This window comes from Lolium perenne, chromosome 6, assembly GCF_019359855.2.
Source record: "Lolium perenne isolate Kyuss_39 chromosome 6, Kyuss_2.0, whole genome shotgun sequence".
In the NCBI taxonomy this organism is placed as follows: Eukaryota; Viridiplantae; Streptophyta; class Magnoliopsida; order Poales; family Poaceae; genus Lolium; species Lolium perenne.
Window position 1 is genome coordinate 168,143,520 of NC_067249.2, and position 26,559 is coordinate 168,170,078.

Here is a 26,559-nt window from a genome sequence, read left to right on the forward strand (position 1 = left end):
TGACACCTTGAGGCCAGAGAGAGTGAGCAGGTGCAAGCATATCGTATGCATCAGTCTTCCCACATATGTGTGTCAGTAGCAGACCAAAGCTGTTGACATCATATGTGTTCTTTAGATGATGTGCCTCCATAAAAAAGAGGGGAATCCATCAATAAAAGAATGCTAAGGGATTTCTCTGCATTCTATCAGTTGGGACTGTCAAGGTAATCACTTTGATTTGATCTCTTAACTTTTGCTAGTATGCTTTCAGTTAAGATGGTTTTATATTTGTACTAAATGTTCCCATAATAAAATAGGCTAACCTCTAAATTTATAGATTGAGCATCGCATGTTGTATGCTGCCATTGCCTTGAATCCTTTATAAAGTACGTGAACAGCTGCAACAAAAATAAATTGAGGCATGATGATTGTATAACAGACTCGAGAAACTTTTTTTTTGCAATCTAAACTTCAGTTGATGTGTTAGTTTTACAGAGATAAGTATGACCTGTAAAGCTATGTTTTGTTCAGATGTGATTTGGAGTAACTTTTCAATAGCTATTACTTCTTGAATGCTATCTCATTTTCCGGAAAATGAATGCGGTGAAAACTTAGGCGACTAAAGGTGTTATTTTCATTGCATTATTATCCATGAATGCTTTATTAATGTGATCTTATGGAAATCTTGCAAATGTATCTTCACTTGCATAAATGCAATGATACTGTATGTGTGTGGGTGAACTTTTATCATCAGAGATGAATTCATTTAGAAAATGTTGGTATATTGTATATTATGGTCATTCGTCCTTATTTTAGTTCCCTTAGTTTAGTCCTAGAAACATGCACATATTTTTGGTTTTCGAGTCTGCATACAAGATTGGAGATGTAAAGTCATATCGTGCAAGGCTACTGCATTGTGCAAGTCACAAATATGGAACCTGAAAAAAATCCAAGAAAGCTTTATTTTCTGATATAGGTGGCAATGCACCCGCTGGTGAAGTTGGCTCAGCAAAATCCTATTTGGACAAGCAGATCAAGTTTCTTACTTAGTTACTCCCTTGTTGGCTATTCTAGGGAAGCATGTGCGTAATTTTGATTTCAGTCGTGCTACCTACTTTATTTTCCTCATGAACCAAGTACATTTGTACTGTATGAAAACTTGTAAGTGAACACTGACATTTTCAAGGTTTTTTGGGTTGAGGTTTAACGCAGTGTCAATCTGGATCTCAATGGAAAGTGATCAGCAGAATATTGGCGCTGATGTAGTGACGTGCCAAGAGTTGCATCCTAAACTTCTTCACAAATTTCCGGACCAAGCAATACTACGTTTACAACACCAATAGTACATGTTGTTTGTTTTCTTCAGCATTGCAACAACATTGTTTCCATTTATTTTGACTTGGTGTATCTTGTTGTCTGAATTATTTTCATGCATTCAACGGAAATCAGCCCATGTAACAGAATGCCATAGCGGGGAGGGGAGCCAGGCTGCTCTAGCTGTGCTGCTATTTCCAATGCTAATATAATATTTAGAAACTTTGTTACAATGAAAGAGAATGGATTCTCATGCACAGAAAAATATAGGTCCGATAAAGCACCAGGGTAGTCATCTTGGCTGAAAAGTTTTTCCTTTTTGGTGTGTACATGCCATTTTGTTAAAGTGCAAATCAAATCGTGATAAGTCTTACAAATTTTCAGGTTTGTGATGTGGTAATGCTCACAAAACTTAACTTAAGGACGCGTAGCAACGCACGGGCATTCAACTAGTTGTTAGTAGTTAATATGATGTGCAGTATGTTTCATTGTTGTTGTGATCGTGTGCATGCATCGTGTGATGGTAAGCTTACCATATTTAAATTTGGTGAGGAGATACAACATGTGTGTGCCCGATAACCAAACACATGTGTTGTGACTCGCCTCAGATGATAGTTTTTTTTGCAGGCAACCAAACAAAGTGACACTTAGATAGTACTTGACGTGACCTAGCCTATCAAACAAGTCACTGAAGTTGGCATGCGACCTATTTGCAATGTTCTACTGTCCCTAAAGTCTGCCCCCACTGATCCTCAAATTAGGCACATGCTACCAAATGTGCCCTAGGTTGTGGCCTGGAAAGTAAAAGGACCACCATCTATTTTCTTTATAAGCCCAAAAATTGGGCTTGGCTGTCGTGATTTGATAAATCTAGATTCATTTTTGCGACAATTTTGCCAAGAAAAAAGATTTGCAGTTATGGTGCAAGTAAAGGGTGAAGATTTTTTTTTAGAACCAACATGTGGTTGGATGGTTATGAGGGTAGTGGTATCCCCGGCTCAATAGAGTTTAAAATCTAGGTTTGACACTTCGGTATCTCATAAAGATGGAATATTCTTTCAGGGGAGGCGACATTCCTATCGGTAGCAAGGTGACTTCTTAAATTTAAAGCCCCACCGGATACTTATAATTATGGGGTGCATCTTTTGCTTGATGCAGGAGAATGGGGTACTTGAATTGTTGATTTTTTTACCGTGCTTATATTTACAACTTTATTTATTATTTTCGTGGAACACTCTTTAGCCAACAACTATTATCTTCTCTTCGTACCAAAACTGAAACTAGCAATTCCTATAAAACAAGTGTCAAAAATTATGTTGCATTGTTTGTCTCTTCCACTCAGAGATATTTAATGGAACATAATGTGACTTGTGAGCTTTTCCCCTAGATGAACCAGAAACTATATATGTTATATGTTGTAATGATCGATTATGCATATATAATTCATGATGCTTCATATTTGATTGTGCCAACGTATTTGATGAAAACTTACCACTAGTACTTGCAACATTTGAACATATTAGAGAATATGTAGTAGATATACTATAAAAGGCCAACCATTATAGTTTTGGCCCATACACGGTTTTGGGCCAATTTTTCCCGACTAGACATCGTTCATCGGCCTAGATAAATTTATTGGCCTACAAAATCCCCCTTGTTGTAATAGTGAAATTAAGAAATGATGTAGATGATTCTCATATAGTCAGTCATGTCGTGTGAGGTAAGAGGTAAGAAAGAAGATGAAACTTAGGGTTTATTAGCGCTAGAGTCCCCTTTCCCCACTATCCCAACAAACACACCTTGTTACCACATGATCCCTTTTCAATTTCGCTCAAAAAGAAATATTAAAAAAGCCAAATCGGTATGTGAGGCCAGAAGACAAAGGCGATCGAGAGGACGCCATTGTAAAACCCCATCTAGGGTCCACCCCCTCCCGCTGCCGTCGCCAGTCCACTTCGCTCTCGGTGGCCTTGGCGCCTTGAATGTGTGGTGGGCCATGGACCCTCGCCGGTGGGAGGGTTACAATACTTTGTTTAGGTGTTTTTCAATGTCTTTTTCATGATGGTGAGATGGCGGCTACATCATAAAATCAGAAACAAGGTCATCCCCACCATGTCCTCAGTCTGGTGGTGTGTCTAGCATCGGTGGAGGGCGCGTAGAACTATATGTCTGGTGGATATATTGGGATTTGATTGATATTTGTGTTTGTTGGTGTAGTTTTAGGTCTCTTTCGATCTACTGTTGTCATCATTTGTGATGGTTATTGCTCTGATACACTGGTTTTTGGGGGTTTTAGCATGACGACTTTCCATCTGTTTATTAAAATATGCTCTACTACGACAATCTTTGCTCGGCTCATACAATCATAATATTATCTATAACCACTATTTGATCAATGGTATATTTATATTTTATTACTTTTAGAACTATATGTTTACTGTTTGATGACTATTAATAGATGGGCAATTTTTTTGAAAAGAATTCTCACAAAATCCACCGCAAATCTATCGCGGGTCTTACATGGAGAATGGACATAAGGATGGTGAGGATGAAGCATCAAGTGATGGTGTCAAGAGAAGTACTACACCAATCTCGGTGGCAAGGCCGAAAAGACCAATGTGAGTGAAGCAAGCAAAAGCAATGAAGGGGAAGAAGTCCGGAGGCTATGGTGAGCGCACACAAGGAATACACCGAGGAGAGGAGGTTGGAGAAGGCCAAGGTGTCCATGGCCAAGGAGAGGAGGGTCACATTGGAGGAGAAGAAGATTGATATGGAGGAATATGCTCGAGTAACGGTGTAAGAGAAAGAACTCTTCCTCATGGACACATCCGACCTCGATGAGAGGCAAAAGGAGTACTTCAACCTTTGTCGTGATGAAGTGTTGGTAAAGAAAAGAATGATGGCATCTACATTTGCACCATTGATAAGCGGTTTCGGAGGCTTCGATGGCATGGGAGGCATGGGAGGCTTTGGTAGCATGAGTGGCATGAGAGGCATGGGTGGCATGGGAGGCTTTGTGGTGGCATGGGAGCACCTTCGGGAGGCTTTGGAGGCTACGTCGGCGTGGGTGCACCACCGATGAGTACCTTTGTAGGCATGGGAGCACCTCCAGGTGGATTCATGGCCTCCATGGTAGCTCCATCTTGGGGTGATGCCTATGGAGATTCTACGGGTAATGTCAACACCGGCCAAGTATCCAATGGAGAAGAGAACAACAACTCGGTACTAAGCAATAACGACAACATTGACATGAAAAGTGTTGATGCTTGATGATGTTGATGGTTGATCTATGTTGGTGATGAACTTGCTTTTGAGTTGCTTGTGTGTTGAACTTTCTTTCGAGTCAGTGATGAATTTGATCTATATCATGAATTATGATCTATTTTAGTAGTGTTTGTTTGATCTTCTCAATTGCATATTCGTGTGTGTTTTGTGTTTGCCGCAGTAATATACTATAAAATTAAAATGCAGCCTCTGGTGGAGCGCTATTTGCCACCCGCAAAATACAGCTTTGAGAGGAGGGCTAATTTTTAGCTCGCGCTCTATACCTAAAAAACGCTTGGAGATGCTCTAACGCCGATTAAAAAAGGTCACAAAATCAGCCCGTACGCACGGTTCAGATGGTTCTCAGCGAAGATCTGACGGCCAATATCACGCGGAAGTGGCCCGAGCGTGGGCAGAAAGTTGAAGGGGAAGGGGACTCTTCTGTCTCGTTGCCCTCCCTCTCTCTCTACTCCCCTTTTCCTTAGCAGCCGCCCCGCTCTCCCCATCCGATCTCCTCCCGCAACCCGAAGAATCCGGCGAGGTAGTCCAGCGCTTCCGCCATGGGCGACAGCCAGTACTCCTTCTCCCTCACCACCTTCAGGTTTGTGCTCTCTCCCTCCCTCCCTCCCTCCCTCGATAGGGCTTGATTTGGTGCGGCGTAGGTGTTTTGATCTGACTTGTCCCCCCTTCGATTCCGTTGCAGCCCGTCGGGGAAGCTGGTGCAGATCGAGCACGCGCTCACGGCCGTCGGATCCGGCCAGACCTCGCTTGGCATCAAAGGTGCGATCCGCGCAGTAACTCTGCCCTCTACTTTCTGCTGCTACTAGGGGCCTTGCGCTGCCAGCGTCGATTTGCAGCGGAAGTTTTGCGACTTTAGACGAGTTTGAGACAGCGATGTGTGGGGTTTATGCACTTCTAATAACATTGGCTCAATGCGGAGGGTTTCCATTCTTGTTGTGTGTACTAAGTTCAGATTTTAGGGTTTGACCCCCATGAGGTTTAGGCCGTTGCTGATGTCTGTGTTTTAGCTAGGTTTTCTCTTGTATCCTTGGCATTGTAGAATCGTGTGGTAGTACTAGCTGTGGGACTTGGCAATTTCATATATTTCATGCCTCTATGTGCCATAGGAATTATTAATCCGCACAACTCAGGCTTGCAACTCTAAAGAGGAGCGCAGGCCTTTTTAACCACACAATTACTTGTAACCATGCCCTTTTGTTTTCGTCTGGAGGTAGTCAAGGCTACCCTACCAATTAAATACAGTCAGATTTTAGGGTTTGGCATGATGAGGTTTAGGCCATTGCTGATGTCTGTGTTTTAGCTAGGTTTTCTCTTGTATCCTTGGCTTTGTAGAATCGTGTGGTAGTACTAGCTGTGGGACTTGGCAATTGGTTTTAATTTATGCCTGTGATCCGCACAGCTCAGGCTTTGCAACTCTAAAGAGAAGTGCAGGCCTTTTTTAACCACACAATTACTTATCACCATGCCCCTTTGTTTTCGTCTGGAGGTAGTCAAGGCTACCCTACCAATTTAATACACCGAGGTTATTTGCAGATCTCATGCCTGGGCTTTAGTAGCTTCTCGATGTCTACGGAGACTGATGTACCACTAGAGCTAATAATCTAATGCAATTGATAGACACACACCCTTGTTGGTTTTTTGATGCCGATGGGTTTTGTTATTCTGCATACTGCCTTCTTGTGAGTGCGAAGTTGATGTTTGGGGTGACATATTTTCTTTAGTATCTGTATATGTTCTGCGAACTACTTAATTTGTAGGAGTGCGTCCATTGTAAAGTTTGGACTTCTTCCTGCATTCTTGTATTTAGAATCATAAATTCATGATAGGTGCAAAATTGCACATTATTTGTTTTCTTCTTTTCCATAAGACCATTAGTTTGCGTTTCAGCATACCTAGCTGTTGTATTGTGTTTGTTGAGGAAGGTAAAAAGGCGATCACTTATTGATTCTGAAATGTGTTATGTTTGTAGCTGCCAATGGGGTAGTTATTGCCACCGAGAAGAAACTGCCTTCTATTTTAGTGGACGAAACATCTGTAAGTGTAACACCATCCTTAATTTTAATTCCTTCTCTACTTGGCTTGCCATCCTCTGTTGTTATCTCAAAAATGCTAATTAACATGTTTCTGCCAATTTCTAGGTGCAAAAGATTCAGTCATTGACTCCAAATATTGGAGTCGTCTACAGGTATTTTCCAGTGTTGCTTAATTTTGTAATTTACTTTTTTATCTTGGATATATTTAAACTATTGGTAACCTATTTTCTTCTGTTACTCTACCTTTACCCTGCCCTTACCCCAACTTTATAATATATTGATTAATGTTCTTAATTTTCAATAATGTCTGAGCTAGTGCTGCTGTGTTCAATGCTACATTTCTTTTGCACTTCCATCACTGGCTGGTTTATGTATATAGAAGGATAAAATAAAAAATTGGTTTGAAGATTTCTGCCTTTATGTGTTTCATCTTAATTGTAGTCGCCCCTGAGAAGGCAAAAGATTTAAGCACATGTCCAACATATGTAAGGAAACCAAATGATTGATAGGGATTGGGAAACCAGGGAATATAATTTGAATTTGTGTTTGTTATTACCATGCGAACTAGGTGTAGTGACTCAACTCACTTGTGTTATACATAACAGTTAAGGAAGTAGAATAACCACATCTTTTTTTTTCAAATTGTTTATTATATATCTCCCAGCTTGCCACCATGGTTGCATTAATACAGTTTCCAATCATTACTGACATTTGGTGTGTTGCAATTTCCAAGTGTCCTATTGCTTGGATGTACACTTACCTACTCATTGTTTTCAGTGGGATGGGTCCAGATTTTCGTGTTCTTGTCAGGAAAAGTCGGAAGCAGGCCCAGCAGTATTATCGGTTGTACAAGGTATATTCATGACAGATTATTTGGTTTAGACATCATTTTAATAATTTGCCACCTGTAGTCATGCCCTATCATTATTTTCTTAGTAAATATGTTTTCTCATTATTGTTCATTTCCAAATTCCAAATGCAGGAAACCATCCCTGTTACCCAGCTTGTCCGAGAGACTGCTGCCGTTATGCAGGAGTTCACACAATCTGGGTATTGTTACTATACTAGGCACTTTTTTCTTATTATACTACTATTGAAGTTGTGAAATTGTTAAAATCAGTCGTGCACTTGTTATACCAAAATTTCTTGCTATTAGAAAATAAGTTGTTGATAACTTTACCTAAAGCCTCACAATGTCACTTGATAGTACTTGCTTTTGATAGTAAGAACTATAATGTGTAATATAACTTTGATGTCTGTTTATTTAGTCACTTACAAATGTGAAACATTACATTGTATTGCACATTACAATCTCATTATATAGGGCCAGAGTGAACTGTCTGTGACCGATTTTTTTGATTTTTTTTGATTTAATGGGTGAGCTTGAGAAACTGGTTTAAAATCTTATAGTCACGACGCAACTCGGCACTCATACATGTAATAATAGATAGGATTTGATTGTCACACACATTTTCAATTTATTTGACATATATCAGCCAAAATTTGTCCTCAAACTTCAAAGAAATATATACTTAAGAACTACACCATCATGTTAAAAACCGGTACTATCTTTTACTTAATACATACGATGTAAATATTTTGTACTCATAATCTTATTTGTTGCAGTGGTGTAAGACCATTTGGTGTATCGCTGTTGATTGCTGGTTATGATGACAATGGCCCGCAGTTGTATCAGGTATGTGTAAAGAGCTACATGATAGACCTTGCTATCTTCATTCTCACTATCTCAGATTCAACCGCATGCTAATTTGCATCTCAACAATGCACTGGATGTGTTTACGGCTTATGTAGTAATGAAACATCACATTGTGGAATGAATCTTCCTACTTTTGACTGATATTTCACCTGTCACATACTGTTTATTGTTTCTTTAGGTTGACCCATCTGGATCTTACTTCTCCTGGAAAGCATCAGCTATGGGAAAAAATGTGTCAAACGCGAAGACCTTTCTTGAGAAAAGGTAGACCGGAGATCTCTTATCACTAGTATTGATCACTGTTAAGGCTTCGGTGCTGTTTTTGAATATGATGGTCATATTAAATTGCATTCCCTCTGTATAACCTTCTAGCTGCTCATTAATATAATCAGCGTTTATGTCGCCAAGGTTATTTTTTTTCCATGCTCATTTGATTTAACTGACATAGCTTTTACTTGTAGATACACCGAAGACATGGAGCTTGATGATGCCATCCATACTGCAATTCTGACATTGAAAGAAGGGTATCTACATTTTTCTTGTAGTTGGCTTATGCTGCTAATTGCATAGCTTCTTGAGTACTGACGGTTTCTTGACTTGCAGATATGAAGGTCAAATCTCTGCGAACAACATTGAGATTGGAGTTATTCGAGCTGACCGTGAATTCAAGTATGTACACAAAATCCATGACACTGCTTTTTCTGCAACATAGTTATAGCGGCAACATTTCTTTTGCCTCTTTTGCATCCCTTCCTAACTTCTGAACATTGTCGTAATAACATTCTTTTGTTCGCTAACAAGTTTGACTACTCTCAACTCATCTGTTAAAGTTTCTCTTGCTCATGTTTTATCAGTTATAAATGTCATAATAAGGCTGTTTGATTAGTGTGAAAGTTTCTGTCTTCATCCTGAGTAGTAACACTCCCTGTACAAAATGCAGAGTTCTAACCCCAGCAGAGATCAAGGATTTCTTGGAAGAGGTGGAGTAAGCTGCCCGCTGACAACTTACTGTCTCCAGCAAAAAAAGTGTCCGAGCAGTCTCCATGAAGCTTGTCTTATGTTCTAAACTTGCCACTTAAACTGATTTGCTCCTGTGACACGGACGAGCTACATTTGAATCCCTGTGAATGCATTGTAGACAGCTAAGATAACCTGTGTTAGGTGTATGTTTTGTCGAATCTCTGGATTTACTTATTTTTTATCTCGTGCCTATGATTGCGATGCGAGTCACAAAGGAACACTACAATCGGTGGTTACCATGGGCGCACTTGATGATTCAGTAATCCATGAATTTGCTAGTCGAGCACTCAGCCTAAATCAAATAGATTTCCTGGTAGCAAATTGGCAAAATGATCTATTCCTCCCTTGAAGGAGGGTCTCTTTGACCCAGCCTCTTTTTTCTGACTCCAGATATTGACCGTTTACTTGTGAGACCTGTGAATCAGAACCATCCAAATTTCAGAGCACTTTTAGGTTTAGATCAATAGTGAGACATCATCTACATATCTTAAGGAAAACAAAATTTATTAGGTTCATCATTAAATGTGTATTTGTATCTATATATTTGGCCTTGGGGATATCAGTATATTTTCTATAAACCTGGTTAAACTTAGAGTGGGAAAGGAGACAACTGGTGCCCGATGAGACTGTTTAGTCTATAATTATCTCAAAAAAAAAAAAGACTGTTTAGTCTATCACAAGATCATTTTTTAGATCAGTCCCCAAAGATCGATCATGTCAATTGGAGCTATGGCTTTGAATTATACACAAATCTATAATAAGACAGTCCCCAGTCGCGTCTCCCAAAGCAATTTGGGACACGCCGGACCAAAAAACGGTTCCAGCCGTATCCCCCAAAGTCCATTTTTGTCCGGCGCGCTCCGATACGGTGTCCGGCGCCCCGAGGCTGTCCCCGTCCCACAGGGGACGCACCGGGGACGCTGGACACACCGAAAAGTGATGAGGGGAGTAGCGGGGCCGACCCGTCAGCGGCACAATAAATTTTAACCTAACCGTCGCCTACCTCGCGACGAAAGTTATTGGCACACAGCGACAGTGCAGTTCCCGCAGAGGCGCAACAACGCGTCTCGTCGCGCCTAGCTTTGCGTGCCGGCGTTAATGAGCGCCACCGCTCCCCCGCCTCCCTCCGGCCTATAAAAAGGGCTGCCTCTCGTCGTCCCTCTCACACACAAACCGTAGCGTCTCTCTCCCCAACCCTAGCCGCCACCATCTCAACAAGAGACGACGCCATGTCTGGTAGAAGCGGAGGCCGAGCTCGCGGCCGTGGTCGTGGTCGTGGCCGTGGCAGAGCGTCACGCTCGCCCTCGCCTGCCACGTCGTCGTCTTCACCGTCAGAGATGGACGTGGAGCCGGGCGTGCTGTTCGAGTTCGTCCTCGTCCTCAAGGGCGACCCACGCGGCATCCAGAGGCTGCCGGACTCCTTCGCCGAGTACGTCGCCGCCGCCGACCGCCCGCGCACGATGCATCTGCGGGAGGCTGCGTGCGGCTACTACCGGTGGATCGTCGACGTGCCACCACAGCCTCGAAGCCGGCTTCATCCTCCTGTTCTCCTACTTCGGTGACAGGGACATGAGCGTCAAGGTCTTCGACGAGACGCGCTGCCGCCGGGACTACCACGGCGACAGCATCGACGAGGAGGACGACTGATGATGAAGAGTGTTGTTTCTTCGCAGCGAATACGTGCACGGAAGTTTCTGGATGTTCACCTCATCGGTAGAACCAACAAGGGCACCATCCTCCCGCTGGATTTTCCAGTTTGGGTGACTGGGTGTGCCCTTGAGTGTTCTTTCTTAGCAGCGAACACAGGAAACCTTCGATGCACGGCCTAGTTAGGTTTAATTTTTTTGCAAAATTTTATATTTGTGTCCACCATGGTTCAAATTATGTATTAGTTTATGGAAAACCATGTTCCAAACTGTGTCTTCCTGTAAACCACGTTCCCAATTATGTATTAGTTTGTGGAAATTGAAATAAAAATGCTAAAAAGAAGTATTTTTAATGTTTTGGGGGCGGCGTTTGGGGGACGCGGCTGGGAAGCGACGTCCCCCAAACGCGGCACGAACAAAACACGTCCCCCAAACGCTCAATCCGGCGCGGTTTGGGGAACGCTTTGAGGGACGCGACTGGAGATGCTCTAAATCCCGCCAGGGATGGAGTTGCCCACTGAAAGGGATGTACAAGATAAAGAATTATTTTGCTCTCTGATTGTGAAGTAGGGATCCAAACTTTATTGGCTGGAGGAGTATTGGCGGCTGCTAGTTCATAAATTTTCCATGACTACATGATTAGACCAAATGCGTTTGATGAAATTCAGTTTGGGCATTCTCCAAAAGAAGCTAATATGGTGGCGCATAAGTTAGCTACTAGGTTTGTTTCCTTTTCATCTAAATCTTATACATGGGTCGATGACCCCCATAATTTTCTTTTCTGCATTTGCTTTTGAACGGTGTAACTGTGAGTGATCGATAAAGTGCACGAATGACTTTCCCTACAAAACTATGAAGTGGAGTCACACATTCGTTCCGTGTGAATGCAATAGCACTCCCTCCTAATCATGAAGGTTGTCTGAGATATGCAAAAAATTGGATGTATCTAGGTTCAATTTTTTGCAAATCTCAGCAATCTTCATGGAGGGAGTACATACAATAATTTGTGCCTATTCTTACATTACATGTACAAACTTTGTCATCTTTCTTAACAATTTTGGAATTTTGCAAGTACCTTGAAGCATCATACGTGTAGTATTTTTTTTTTGAATTATTCATGGATATTTATCATCAAAAAATAGATTTAGTTTGGCCTATGGTGTACAAAAATAAACGAGATGCAATGATGCTACAATTACGGTTCCTTTGATTACGATTTTTAAAACACGTGAATAGGAAAAACACAGGATTCGACTGATATGAGATCTTCAATTCTACTAGATTAGAAAAACTGCTCCCTCCATCCACCAAAAAAGTCGTAGATTTTCCAAATTCGACATACATCTAAATTTAGATAAATTTGTGGCATCTCGATAGAGGTTGTACATGATTTTGGATCCACGAATGTTTAATGCGTGGTTAATTGCTTAGAAAAAACAAAAAAGTTATAAAAAAGGTTGGAGTGGAGAACTTTTTTCCCCCAAAACATATTGCAAAAAAAAAAATATTTGTAGAAGTTCACAGGATTGTTATCCTGTGAATCAAAGGACTTCCGTTGAAAATATAAATCATAAGGATCCAAACCTTCTAATAAATGTACAACACAATTCATTTGGAGCCGTTTAAGGAGTTAAACGAGTGGAATGGTGGCAGACTTATTAGGCCTTGTTTGGCAGCCCGGTATTTTAGTAGATACACGTGTATTACACCAGCCCAGCTAATTACTCGAAAATACACTTTATTCCTATTTGGCAGGCCGGTGTCTAGCGTGTAAGCACAATTAAACCCGTGGAAACTCGTCGGGTTGAATAGTTTTTGAGACGCGAGGTGGCCATGGCGTTTTATTCACTCGCGTTTTACGGATTGGCAACATACAGGGTGTCCACCCAAAACACGTTGATTAATACTCTACCAGACACAGAAATCCACCGCTTCCAAACAGAGGCTTTAGGCTGGCCATACTTCTAAATATCATATCGTAGTATCATGCATATGATACTTGTGTATGATACTATTCTTGAATAGTATCATGGAGATTTGTTTGGAATTAATTTTTCTCGTGATATGCGGTATGATACAGTATCCACCTATGATACTCTAAACTCATCTTTTCTCTTTAATTAGCTGCCACATCAGCATTTTTATGGGACCAATATGTAAGATACTACCAAGCTTTTGGTTTCCTTTAGATTATGCTAAGTTAAGAAGCTAAAAAGGTACTAAAAAAAAGAGGTTGAAGATTGGTCTGTCGTCGTCATCCTCCAGTCCCTCAGCCGTTCTCCTCCGGCGGCTTTGGCATTACCTTTAAAAATCGCCCACCAAACTCCCCACGGATGGGCTGGTGCTCCCCGTCCACTCCTCGGCAGCTGCTATCCACCATCTCGCTCTTCGCCTTCGGAGCCGGCCTCCTCTCCTACGGCGTCCACCTCTCCTACGTCCACATCGAGCCACAGCGCGCGCGCACGCTCGCCCGCGACCAGTTCGTCCGCGACTACCTGCGCAGGAAGCACGACAAGTAGCCCCGCATCCCCACGAGATCTCCGCCCTTCCTGCTGGCCGGAGATGGCTTTAACACCCAGCGGCGGGCCGGTGATTGCGGAGGTGGAGATGAACGCCGGCGCCGACCTGGGTGCCACCACCGTGCGGGCGACCGTTGTGCAGGCCTCCACCGTGTTCTATGACACCCCTGCGACGCTTGGTGCGTGCTCCGGCTCTGGTCTAGCTGTTTGTTTTCTGTTGTTGCTAGTGGCTCGTATGGTGTTCGTTCATTTGCCTCGCTCGTGTGTGCTTGGAACTGGTGCTGCACACACCGGCGCCTGCTTGCTTTTCTACGATCAGACTGGTGCCTCAAATAGTACTACGGAGTACCTCTTTCCATAAAAGGCTGCCAAAATTTCTCTAAATTCGGATGTATCTATACACTAAACAATGTCTAGATACATCTAAATTTGAACAAAACTTCGACATCCTTTAATGGACAGATGGAGTATAAAACTAAAATCGGTGGGTCGATCAAAGTCGAGTTGTGATATTATCCTCCTTTCTTGACTATGGTCTCAGCAGATGTAGAAATGGAGTGCCGCGTTTTCTCAGTGTAGATGCTAAATCAAGAGGGAATTGACAGACTATCTTGAATAGTAGTCAGTGTAGTTTTCTTAGTAGCGAGTTAGTATGCTGTATAGACAGTTTTTCTTGCTCGGAAAACAAGGTGTTTGATGCACGACACATGCATATTAGGCAAAAAGATCATAGGTATCTTAGTCGGCCCTTTGCTGATGGAAAACTGCGTCAGCTGGTGCGATATAAACTATTTATTTTGGATATCAAGGGGACAAATGTGAATGGCATATATGGTTTTTTTCTAAATTATGTATGTGTTGAAGCGGTTATTGCTCTACGCTTTGTGGTTATGGGGTAGGAGCATTGGATACTTCTCAGCATCAAACTTATTTGCTTGGCAATATAGCTGTCATGGCAATGTTTAAGATAGCGAAGACTAACTTACAGTTATAGTCTCCTAGTGTGAGAATCCTTTTGCGTGGATAAAATCCGACTATACATTGTTTCCTTTTGTCTTTTCTTCTTGTTTTGTATGATACTTCCCGTTACTTAAGTCTATTCATTGATGATGTCATCAGTGACTTAACTGCAATAAACGATGTTCCACCAAATCTAGTGAAGAACAAAATAAATAAATAAATATTAGGCTTGAATAGTTCCAGGTTTGAAACGGAAAGTGCATCTTTGTAGGATGTCTTGTACGCATAATCCACTTATGAATGATGAAACCCTTTCAGGATTGGAGATTATTATATTGCTGCTAATTTCCTAACTGTATTTATCGGCAGATAAAGCAGAGAAATTGATAGCGGAGGCAGCTGGATATGGTTCACAGTTGGTTCTTTTTCCAGAAGTCTTTGTTGGCGGCTACCCTCATGGTTCTACCTTTGGCCTGACTATTGGCAGTCGATCTGCCAAGGGAAAAGAAGACTTTCGAAAGTACCATGCAGCTGCCATAGATGTGCCTGGTATTGCAAGATACTATCAATATATGCTCACTGTACATTATTTTTCACGATAGTCATTATGCTTCATGTTTTTGCCTTTTTGCTTTATATTTATCAGTTTTGCGCATTGTGCTTTGGAGAAACTAAAGATGGACTCAGAACTGAACTTTCTATCCTGTTTTGGAACTACAGTTTCTATCCATAATTTCAAAGTACACCATTATATTTGATGTATTACAGTTACATTGACAATATATTAGAACAGTCAGTGCTAGAAATGAACCATACCCCACAAAAAAGTGTAATACAACACATCCCTCTTTTCCTGCATCATCCAAAAAAAAACCAATCGAGAGAAACCTCAAACTTGCTGTCCGGACCACCAGGTGATAAATTACAGGTGGCATGTTACTGAACTGAAGTGTATATTTGGCTTTTGTTCCTGTGTTTTGTATCATTTCTATAAGTACAGCTCCATAATTGACTAAACATTTTAGGCTTTGTCCTCGCTACCTGTATTTGTTAAATTTCTGTATTATTCTTCTGGTTGATGGTGTAATTCATTGTTTGCATAGTAATTTTTTTTTGCGAGCATGCACCTCTTGTTAACTGGCACTGATAAATCAGCAAAGCACATCCAGTAAATTTGGGCCATTTGGTCAACTGTCAGCATTGGTACCATATATTAGTAGTCAGAATTTGCATTGAGCATATTTCCATCTTTGCCATTTCTGTTAATAGATTCATTTTGATACTTATGTTCTAGTTCCCAGTGGATTTATCTTTGCCCGTCACAAAATATTTCGTCAGTATCATTTTACAGACATTCGACAAATGCAGGCCCAGAGGTTAGCCGCTTAGCTGCATTGGCTGGAAAATACAAGGTCTTCTTGGTGATGGGGGTTGTTGAAAGGGCAGGCTACACATTGTACAACACAGTGCTCTCCTTTGATTCTCTGGGAAAATACCTAGGAAAGCACCGCAAGCTGATGCCTACCGCACTGGAACGAGTATTCTGGGGATTCGGAGATGGATCTACCATACCTGTGTATGATACTCCACTTGGTAAAATTGGTGCTGTCATCTGCTGGGAGAACAGAATGCCACTTCTCAGGACAGCGATGTATGCCAAAGGTATTCCAAGTTCTTGCAACATGATATGTTGCCCAACCTCAATACTTTCTCTTTGTAAAGATTACTTAGGAGTTACTGGATCCGCACAAGGCATTAATGGACAGAAGAATGGCAGGATGTATCTAAAACAAGAGATAAATGCTGCAAATGAACCATGGCATGTACCTGAGTATTTTCTCTTATTTGCTTTTCTATGTTTATCCAGGTGTTGAAATATACTGTGCTCCCACTGCGGACACACTGCCAAGTTGGCAGGCTTCCATGACACACATTGCCCTTGAAGGGGGATGCTTTGTTCTGACAGCAAACCAGTTCTGTCGCCGAAAAGATTATCCTCCCCCGCCTGAATATACCTTTGGTGGCCTGGATGAAGAGCCATCCCCAGATACTGCTGTTTGTGTTGGAGGGAGTTCCATCATTTCGCCATCTGGTACAGTGTTGGCAGGTCCCAACTATGAAAGTGAGGCCCTCCTCACAGCTGACCTAGGTAAGAAGAACCTGAGGGCATCAAGTCTGCTAAATATACATGTCATCTGGGTACTTTTACGTAGTAGAACATGTGTATATTGATGTTTTATATGCTTTTGGTTATCTACAATTATCAATACTGCAGCTGTCACCCCAACAAATCTGTAGTTTGACCGAAACATCACAATCATAGCAGCTGTCACCTCAATAAATTTGTAGTGTGACCGAAACATCACAATCATATGATTCTTAGTAGAAACTTTGTGATATGCTTTGCAGACCTTGGAGAAATTGTCAGAGCGAAGTTTGATTTCGATGTTGTGGGACACTATGCACGACCTGAGGTGCTGAGCTTGAATGTGAAGACCGAACCAAAACACGCCGTGTCTTTCACCGGATAAGACTTCAGACGCAAAGTGCGAAGATGCTTTAAGACCCATATCTTACACTGCTGTGTATAATAAATTTATCATTTCGGCATCGGTCTTGACATTAGAACAATAATTGTGCCTTTGTATTTCTTGTAATGATTTGGAGGCGATGTTTGTCAGCAACTCAGCATAAACAATTACGACCCTATTTTACAGGTCTTACCGTTCATTCCTTCTGTTGTCAGTCATGCCCTTCAGTTTGCTGTCAGTCTCAGACTCTCAGTCCATCGAAGTCACCAGCTAGGTCAAGAAGTTCTTGCAGAGCACATATTCGTATGATATGATTGAGCAATCAACAAGATAGCTCAGATGCTACTCCTACTGTCATTCTTTGTGGCTAAAATTGTTGACTCCATCAGGTTTATGTGGGTAAAGCGCACGTCGCCTCTTCGAGCATTCGTCTCCATTCCTTAACACATATAAATTCCCTTTTCCTAAGCTACCAGGAGAAAATATATCCCTTTGTTGCTAAAAAACCCTTTCCCTTAACTGCCAGTCCTAGTTGCTGGAGTAAGAATTTACATTGAAACACACCATCGCCTTATTGAACACACGAGACTGCATATATGGAACATGGGGGCGTGTGAACCCACTTTTTGAAAAGTTCCGTTTGTGATCTCAAAACATGTTTTAAAAATCGAAACACAAAATGATTTTCCAGATGATCTCAAATATGTGCCCTGGACATGAGTTTTTGTGACGAAAAAATCTTTTATTTTGTCTCGGCAAAAAAGTGAAATTTTGCAGGGCTATATAGCAGTATATATGTGACGTATTTTGTCTTTTTTAGATTCTGAAATAAAAAAGTGGTTTCTCCGCGAAAACTTTCTACGCACACATGGAACATGCGTACGTACCCGGATATTGTTATTTCGGAATTTTTTAACATTTGAAAAATGCATTTTCAACTAGAGTTCACATGCACCCAAATTCAAACCAGACTTTCCCCACACCATCGCCTTATTGAACACATAGCTTTCCCTTCGCTGCCAGGCCCTTTCTCTTAGCCGCCCGTTGTAGGTGTCTATGAGCTAACTAAAATAAGTTACATTTCAACCAATGCTTATCGCCCTACTTTTAATGGGGCTACCAACTAACAAGACTTAGAGCATCTCCAGTCGCGTCCTCCAAAGTGTCCCCCAAAGGGATTTGGGGCGCGCCGGACAAAAAAACGTTCCCAGCTGCGTCCCAAAGCCTCTTTTTGTCCGGCGCGGCCCAATACGGTGTCCAGCGCCTCGAGCCCGTCCCCGCCCCCGCCCCACAGGGAACGCTCCGGGCACGCCGGACACAATGAAAAGCGAGGCGAAACGACGCGGGGCTGACCCGTCAACGGCACATTGAATTTTAACCCAACTGTCGCCTACCTCGCGAAGAAAGTTATTCGCGCGCAGTGACACACGACGGCATCTTTGCCTTAATAGCGATGGAGGGGAGGCGAGACGTCTCGTCGGTGCTGCTGATGACCGCCATCACCAGCGCGAGGAGCGGGAGGCGCAGTACCGTGAATGGCGGGAGGTGATCGAGCGCCGGCGGCGGTAGTCGATGGAGCGGTCGCTGCGGGCGGAGGAACGTCAGCAGCGGGAGGCGGCGCTGGCGGCAACGGAGGCGACCTGGGGGAGGCGGGCGAATGCGTTGGCGGCGCACCTGGAGGCGCGAATGGAGGAGGAGGGGGAGGATATGTAATAACCCAGAACATAGGATCATCAAAGGGTAGATTTAGAACGAGAGAAATTATCGCGCCTTATTGCAACTGAAGCTAAGAGGGATCGAGGTTCTCTCTCAGATGCAGTTAGGGTTAGCCATTGAGAGACTAAGGAATTTCGACATGATCTCTTTTGTATCTTGTTGATTTTGGGAGTTGATTCTATTTGCCAAGTCAAATTGAATTTAAAACTCAAAGAATAAAAGATAAACAACATAGAATATGAATTATGAATTTATAATTCAATTACACTTCATAATTCAAATACATTTCATAAATTCAATTCACTTTCAATTTCAAATTGAAATATAAATACACCAAACATTTATAAATAAATGATACATATGCAAATTGAGATCATAAGGAAAAGTTGAGCTTTATTGATAATACACACACATATACAATGTCTTTACAATATTCTTTATACAAGAATTGGATGAATTATAAACAGAAATAAAAAGAAGATTACATAAATTAATCCTATACTGAAACCCTAAGCTAATGTCTTGGAAGAATTGCTTCCTAGATCATATTCATCTCAAAACCTGCAAAACAAAGAGCAAAACTACACAGGGGGGTTAAATAGCAAGTCAGTAACCAGCCAGGGGTGAACCAAGTGTCAATGACACTTGTGTTTCTCCAAAACCTTGGACAGCACAAGGATAAGATGAAGCAGACCAAACCTGAGCACACTCAGGGGGCTCAAGTTTCACCAAAGGAGCTTCACAGCTCATGAAGATGCCATGCAAGCAACAGCACAACACACACAGCTGAGTCACGAGCCAAACCAGGGCTGTGTGTCACAGCCAGAGAAGAAACACCAGGGGTTTAAGTAGGGTAGAAACCCTAGAAACAAGACATAGTCGACCAGATAACCATTTCATCCAGCAACCAGCCAAGAACAGCAAGAGTTCATCCAGTTCTTGCTCAAGAACAGCACCAACAGCCGCTGAAACCACTCATCCATCCAAATTCACCAACCAAAACCCAACAGAAACCATGGGAACACAAACAAGACCATCAGGAGCTAGGAGGAGAAGGACAAGTCACAAAACCATCAAGTAACTGCTCAACAACAGTCAAGCTTAACTGTCTAGGAGCTGGAACCAGGTATACCAAGTTCCTGGAGAGGATCCAGTGGATCCAATCCATCATTCTTGCATGATACACATGTCATGGTTTGAGCAGATGCTCAAGGATGATCATCACTTGGTATTGACCAAGGATCACTGGCAGCAAAAGGGAGCCATTAGAACCTAAACCATCTAGATATTATTCTGTGCATATGAACAAGAATAGATGCACAGAAGTGCACACAAGCAAGCACACATGCACAGAAAGCACCAGTAGAAGATTTACAGGTTATTGAAGCTACCAAGAACTACGTAGTGAGATCCTAGCCACTAAACCATCAGTAAATCCCAGGATTTCTTCACAGGCAAGCATAATGGTATTCATAGCATGTATGATTTCCTATTATGCAAGCAGAGATGAGTAGCCAACAAGATTTAGCCAATTGTGTGAGCAACCAATCTATAGCAAAGCTACAGAGGTCACATCAAACACCAAACCATCCACTTAACCAAGAAAATAAGTCATCACTATCCAGAAATGGATTCAGACTTGTATTACTTCCAAATTATTCATGGAAATATCAAATCATGCATATAGCAAGGCACTTAAGCAACGCGGCATAAGAAGTTCATCAGTAATCCATTCATCCAGGAAGGAATACATCACAAATCCATGCATGAACCATGTCAAGGCATCACTATAAGGCAACATCAGCATGCACCATTGCACTTTAGCCACTGGATCAAGTCCAGTAAGCTATAGTGAATGGATCTTAGCAAACAAGAGGGGGGGGGGGGGGTGAATGGACGCTACGTCAAGTTTTAGCCTTTTTCAGTTTTAGCGGTGCGGAAGATAAATGTGATTGCTTTAGCAGTGGCGGTGTTCCTACAATGATCCTAGACAAGTGCAACAAGTAAAGGAACAAGCAAGATAGTAAGAGTAAGGAGCGGGACAACCGGATGGCGCGGAGACGAGGCGAGGTTTGTTTCCCGCAGTTCCTCTCACAAAAGAGAGTACGTCTGCGTTGAGGAGGTTCTAGCCTCACACAAGAGGCTAGGCGGCCACACCACGAAGGAAGGCCTCACCTTCTTCCTCGAGAGAGCTCCACAAAGGGGCTCCCCCTTCTCCACTATGGCACCGGTCGAGGCGGTGATTCCTTCACAAGGTTGGGGCGAGCTCCACACCACAAGGAGGCTCCCAACAACCTATGGAGCTAGCACAACACCAAGCTTGCCTCCATAGGTGCACTTTCTCCAAGATCCCACCATAGGAACCCTAACACCAAGATCCACTAAGGACTAGCAAGTATTAGTGAAATCTCTCTTGGTAGAACTATAGATCGGGGCCTCCTCCACCACTCCTCAAAATTTGGGCAAGATTGGTTGGATGGTTGGGGAGATCCTCAAGGTTTAAGCTCAGAATTAATGGAGGAGAGAGAGAGAGGAGAGATAAAATCGTGTTGGGGAAGAAGGGCCCTTTAAATAGGCCCCCCGAAATCCAACCGTTACCTGCAGTTTTTACCTAAGCGGTACTACCGCTTTGGGAAGCGGTACTACCGCTCTGGATTTGAAATCCCACAGAACTTATCCACGTGGACACATAGCGGTACTACCGCTCGCGGTACCGCTCGAGGTACCGCAATGGGCTCCAAAACTTACTGGATCCCAAGCGGCACCGAAGCGGTACCAGAGTGGTATGGCCGTAACTCCCGTTACGGTACTTAAGCGGTACCTCGGGCAGTACTACCGCTCTCAAGCGGTACTACCGCTCAAGGTACCGTAAAGGTACTGTAACCTGTTCTGTGGGACAAAACCAGCACAGAACTCCAGAGCGGTACCATGGGGCGGTACTAGTAGGGGTAGCGGTACTACCGCTACTAGTACCGGTAGTACCGACCTGACAAAAACTGCTTTCTCCTCTTTTCCTCTCCAACCATGTTACCTCGCAATACACACACAAAAACATAAAACCTATAAGCTACGCTTCAGTCCTCCGATCTTGACGTGTCCAGCGAGGTCACCGTGCACTTGCAAATTTAACAACGATACTCAAAGCACACAGTGAGATTGTTCAAGTGTTGTCATCAAACACACAAAACACAGGGTTTAGACTTTGCTCTTTCAATCTCCCCCTTTTTGGTGTTTGATGACAACACAAGAATTTAAAATGGCATATGATATTATGATGAGATATTTAGATTTGCAAAAGCTCGACGGAGCTCCCCCTAGACATGTGCATATTTTGAATATGTATTTGAATACAAATGCACACATCCTAGAGGCATAACTCCCCCTAGATTTTACAAACCAAGCACATATGCAACAAGGATACTTGACATGTTCAAATAGCATATGCACAATATGGAGGCAACACAAGATCATGCAAGGAGTTTTGAGTGGGGTTATCATACCTTTGCCTTGAGAATACCCAAACTCACAATAAGGTGCCTCCATAGAGTTGACGTAGCCACAAGGAGAAATAAACAACGAGGACACCAAGGCTACAACAACGAAAGTCCCCATGCAAAAACCCATCCGAATAGGAACTTCTCCCCCTTTGGCATCGAAACACAAAAAAGGAGGGTAAACAAACTACAAGGATGGTACGGAAAGACACAACCAAGCTTGCAAAAACCAACGGAAAAACAAAGCTTGGATGAGATACTTCAAAAACATGGAGAAAAAGATAACAAAAGAAGAAGGACAAAAGAAAGTCTCAAAGAAAAACGAAGAACCAAAAAATCCTCAAGGAGGAGGTTGGTGGCCGAAGCCACTGTGTAAGAGTATAGTAGTGTGAGGTCGCGTAGATGTATCTAGGACTCACGACTACAACTCAACATGAAGCTCATTAGTCACTTGTTTGACAAATAGCATATGTTTTAGATTTCTTTATGCATAATGGGGGGAGGGATAACTCAATGAGTTTAAACCACACTCCCCCTATGTTCATGCGTGCCTTTCATCTAGATATATAGTTTGAGAGTGGTATGTGCGCACGACGGTCAAGCAAAGTTCGATGGATCAATGATATTTTGATCATGCCTCAACTCAATGAAACGCTTCTCGTCCAAGGGCTTCGTGAAGATGTCCGACAATTGATCCTTGGTACCAATGAAGGATAGAACAATATCTCCGCGAGCAATGTGATCCCGGATGAAGTGGTTCCTTATCTCAATGTGCTTCGTCTTGTCATGAAGAACCGGATTGTAGGCGATCTTGATTGCGCTCTCATTGTCACACAAAAGATGCACCTTGCTATACTCGAATCCATAATCCCGCAAGGTTTGCCTCATCCATAAGATTTGAGCACAACTACTTGCCGCGGCAACATACTCAGCTTCCGCGGTGGAGACGGAGACACAATTTTGCTTCTTTGAGGACCAACACGCCAAGGATCTTCCAAGAAAGTGACAAGCTCCGGATGTAGACTTCCTATCAACCTTGTCACCCGCCTAATCGAGTCGGTGAAACCAACCAAAGCGAAGTTCGTGTCCCTTGGGTACCATAGTCCAAAGTGTGGGGTATCAACTAAATATCGAAAGATCCTTTTTACCGCCACAATGTGGCTTTCCTTCGGGCTTGCTTGAAACCGTGCACACATATCAACGCTTAACATTATATCCGGGCGAGAGGCACAAAGGTAAAGAAGCGAACCTATCATCGAAAGTTCGAGCTTGGGATCCACCGCCTTGCCGGTCTCGTCAAGGGAGAGTTGACATTTGAGATGCATCGGAGTTCCAATGCCCTTGGCGTCCTTCATATCGAAGCGCTTGAGCATGTATTGAAGGTACTTTGCTTGATTGATGAAGGTGCCTTGTCGCATTTGCTTGATCTCGAACCCAAGGAAGTACTTGAGTTCACCCATCATCGACATCTCAAACCTATTAGTCATCAACTTAGCAAACTCATCTTTGAACTTTGTGTTAGTTGAGCCAAATATGATGTCATCTACATAAAGTTGGCATACGAAGAGCTCCCCATTGACTTTCTTAGTAAAAAGAGTGGGATCGATTTTCCCCACTTCGAAACCACGGTCTACAAGCAACTCCTTTAGATGCTCATACCAAGCTCTAGGAGCTTGTTTGAGTCCATATAGGGCCTTTTTGAGCTTGAAGACATGGTCCGGGAAATGGGGGTCCTCGAACCCCGGGGGTTGCTTCACATATACCTCCTCATGTAGAGGACCATTAAGAAAAGCACTCTTAACATCCATTTGTTGCAACTTGAAGCCATGATGAGAGGCAAAGGCCAAAAGGATACGGATGGACTCAAGCCTTGCAACGGGTGCAAAGGTTTCACCGAAGTCCACGCCTTCTACTTGAGAATAGCCTTGTGCCACTAATCTTGCTTTGTTGTGGATGACGATGCCATCTTCATCTTGCTTGTTCTTGAAGACCCATTTGGTGCCGATAACATTGCGGCAATGATCGGGTTGCTTCATGAGAGTCCACACATCATTCCTCTTGAAGTTGTTGAGTTCCTCTTGCATTGCTATCAACCAATCGGGATCTTCAAGAGCATCATTAACCTTGAGTGGTTCCACCATAGAGACAAAGGCGTGGTGCTCACAAAAGTTTGCTAGTTGCCTCCGGGTGGTTACTTTGCTCTTTAAATCACCAATGACATTACGCAAAGAATGGGACTTGAGGCGCAAGTGTCTTGTAGTAGGATCTTCACGACAAGTATCGGCTATAGGAGTAGATTCTTGTGGGTCCTCTTGGCCTTCATCATAATTTAGATCCTTGCCTTGACCTTCATTGTTGTTGAATGGGGCATCATCATCATCATCAGGATAGCCGGATGACTCGAGGGTATTAGGAATGGGATTGTCCATAAATATCATCCCCGAGCCATTCGGTGAAGAACTTGAAGCTTGGCCTTGGTCACTTGATGTTGGTTGTTGAGGTAGATGAGCTTGCGGTAGATGATGTTCTTGAGCTTGTTGAGGTGAGCTTGCACTTGATTGTTGTTGTTGTTGTTGTTGTTGTTGTTGTTGTTGTTGTTGTTGAGGTTGAACTTGAGGTTGTTCTAGAGGTTGGCTTGCACTTTTATGATCAACGAAAGAAGCTTGGCCTTGTGGTGTAGATGGCTCCACTTGGGTGGAACTTGGTCCTTCCCCGGTACTCATAGAAGGTAGCTCTTGAGGTCGGCGAATGCCAACACCCATCCTTCCTATGGCATCCGGGGGAATTGCATCTCCATTCTCATAAGAAGCACTTCGCTCCTCCAAAGATCTATCATCTTCATCGAATGTCACATCACAAGATTCTACAACTCGCCCATTTGACTTGTTTAAGACTCTATAGGCGTGAGAATCCATAGCATAGCCAACGAAAATTCCTTCTTGAGCTCTTGAATCAAACTGGAAGACGTGTGTCCTTGACAAGCACATAGCATTTGCATCCGAAGACCTTGAAGTATGACACATTGGGCTTATTGCCGACAAGAATCTCATATGGCGTCTTCTCTAGACCCTTGCGAAAGTATAGGCGATTAGTAGCATGGCACGCGGTAGAAATAGCTTCCTCCCAAAAGTTGTAGTTTGACTTGTACTCCATCATCATTGTTCGGGCGGCTTCGATCAAGGTTCGATTCTTCCTTTCGGCGACCCTGTTTTGTTGGGGAGTATATGGCGAGGAGTATTGATGTTGGATTCCTTCTTCACCGAGGAAGTCATCCAAGGTGTAGTTCTTCAACTTTGTTCCATTGTCGTTCCTTATTGCAAGAATTGTGGCGTTGTACTTGCGTTGAACTTGATTGGCAAACTCCATCATGGTCCGTTGAGTCTCACTCTTGTACTTGAAGAAGAATACCCAACAATAGCGTGAATAGTCATCAACAATGGCGAGGCAATACTTCTTCCCTCCAAGACTTTCATGAGACGGTGGACCGAAGAGATCAACATGTAGAAGCTCCAAGCATCTTGTGGTAGAGATGATTGTCTTGGCCTTGTGAGGAGCTCCATGCATTTTTCCTTGTACGCAAGCCCTACAAACACGATCTTTGCAAAAGGAAATATCTTCTTTTAGTCCGAGAATGTGGCCACCCTTGTGGAGACTTTGCAAAGTCATCATGTTGACATGGGCTAGTCGGCGATGCCATAACCAACCCTTGTCACCTTTGGCGAATAGGCAAAGTGCGGAGGATGTTGTCTTTCTGGAGAAATCAACAAAATACAATCCGTTTTCTACATATCCAACAAAGGCTACACGGAGTGTCTTGCTCCACAAGAGGACCACCATATGTTCATCAAAGAAAGTACATAGACCCATACGAGCAATTTGATGAACGGAGAGTAAATTGTAACCAAGTGTCTCGACAAGGAGGACATTCACAAGTGAGATGTCGGGTGTTACCACCACCTTGCCAAGACCCAATACCTTAGAGCACGTGTTGTCGCCATATGAAACGGTAGAGTGAGATGGCTCGAGGTTGACAACAATATCCTTGCTTCCGATCATATGACTTGTGGCTCCACTATCAACCACCCATTTAGCGCCACCGGAAGCATAGTCCTACAAGGAATCAAGTCTTGGATTTAGGTACCCATTTTTCAATGGGTCCTATCATGTTAGTAACAAGGGGTTTGGGAACCCAAATAGTCCAATCAACATTGTCCTCTTGAGGACCAATAAAGCGAGCACGAATATGTCCATAGTAATCAACAAAAAGAACATGAGAAGGGTTGTTAGAGCCGGCGAAACCCTTCGAGGCGGAGTTGGGTACTCCATCCCTTCTTGAGCTAGCATC

The 26,559-nt window shown here is 42.9% G+C and overlaps 2 protein-coding genes across 2 annotated transcripts; both read left to right on the forward strand.

Annotated features, from left to right (window-relative positions):
• Positions 1–4,987: 4,987 nt before the first annotated feature.
• Positions 4,988–9,526, forward strand: LOC127306987 (proteasome subunit alpha type-2). Its single transcript, XM_051337684.2, has 11 exons — positions 4,988–5,158; positions 5,261–5,337; positions 6,548–6,612; positions 6,717–6,763; positions 7,389–7,464; positions 7,594–7,661; positions 8,238–8,307; positions 8,507–8,592; positions 8,790–8,852; positions 8,932–8,997; positions 9,269–9,526. The coding sequence occupies exons 1-11, from the start codon at positions 5,118–5,120 to the stop codon at positions 9,315–9,317; spliced, it is 708 nt and encodes a 235-aa protein (XP_051193644.1). The 5' UTR covers positions 4,988–5,117; the 3' UTR covers positions 9,318–9,526.
• A 3,890-nt stretch (positions 9,527–13,416) lies between these two features.
• Positions 13,417–17,203, forward strand: LOC127306986 (bifunctional nitrilase/nitrile hydratase NIT4-like). Its single transcript, XM_051337683.2, has 5 exons — positions 13,417–13,692; positions 14,843–15,022; positions 15,842–16,135; positions 16,341–16,622; positions 16,883–17,203. The coding sequence occupies exons 1-5, from the start codon at positions 13,557–13,559 to the stop codon at positions 17,002–17,004; spliced, it is 1,014 nt and encodes a 337-aa protein (XP_051193643.1). The 5' UTR covers positions 13,417–13,556; the 3' UTR covers positions 17,005–17,203.
• Positions 17,204–26,559: the final 9,356 nt, after the last annotated feature.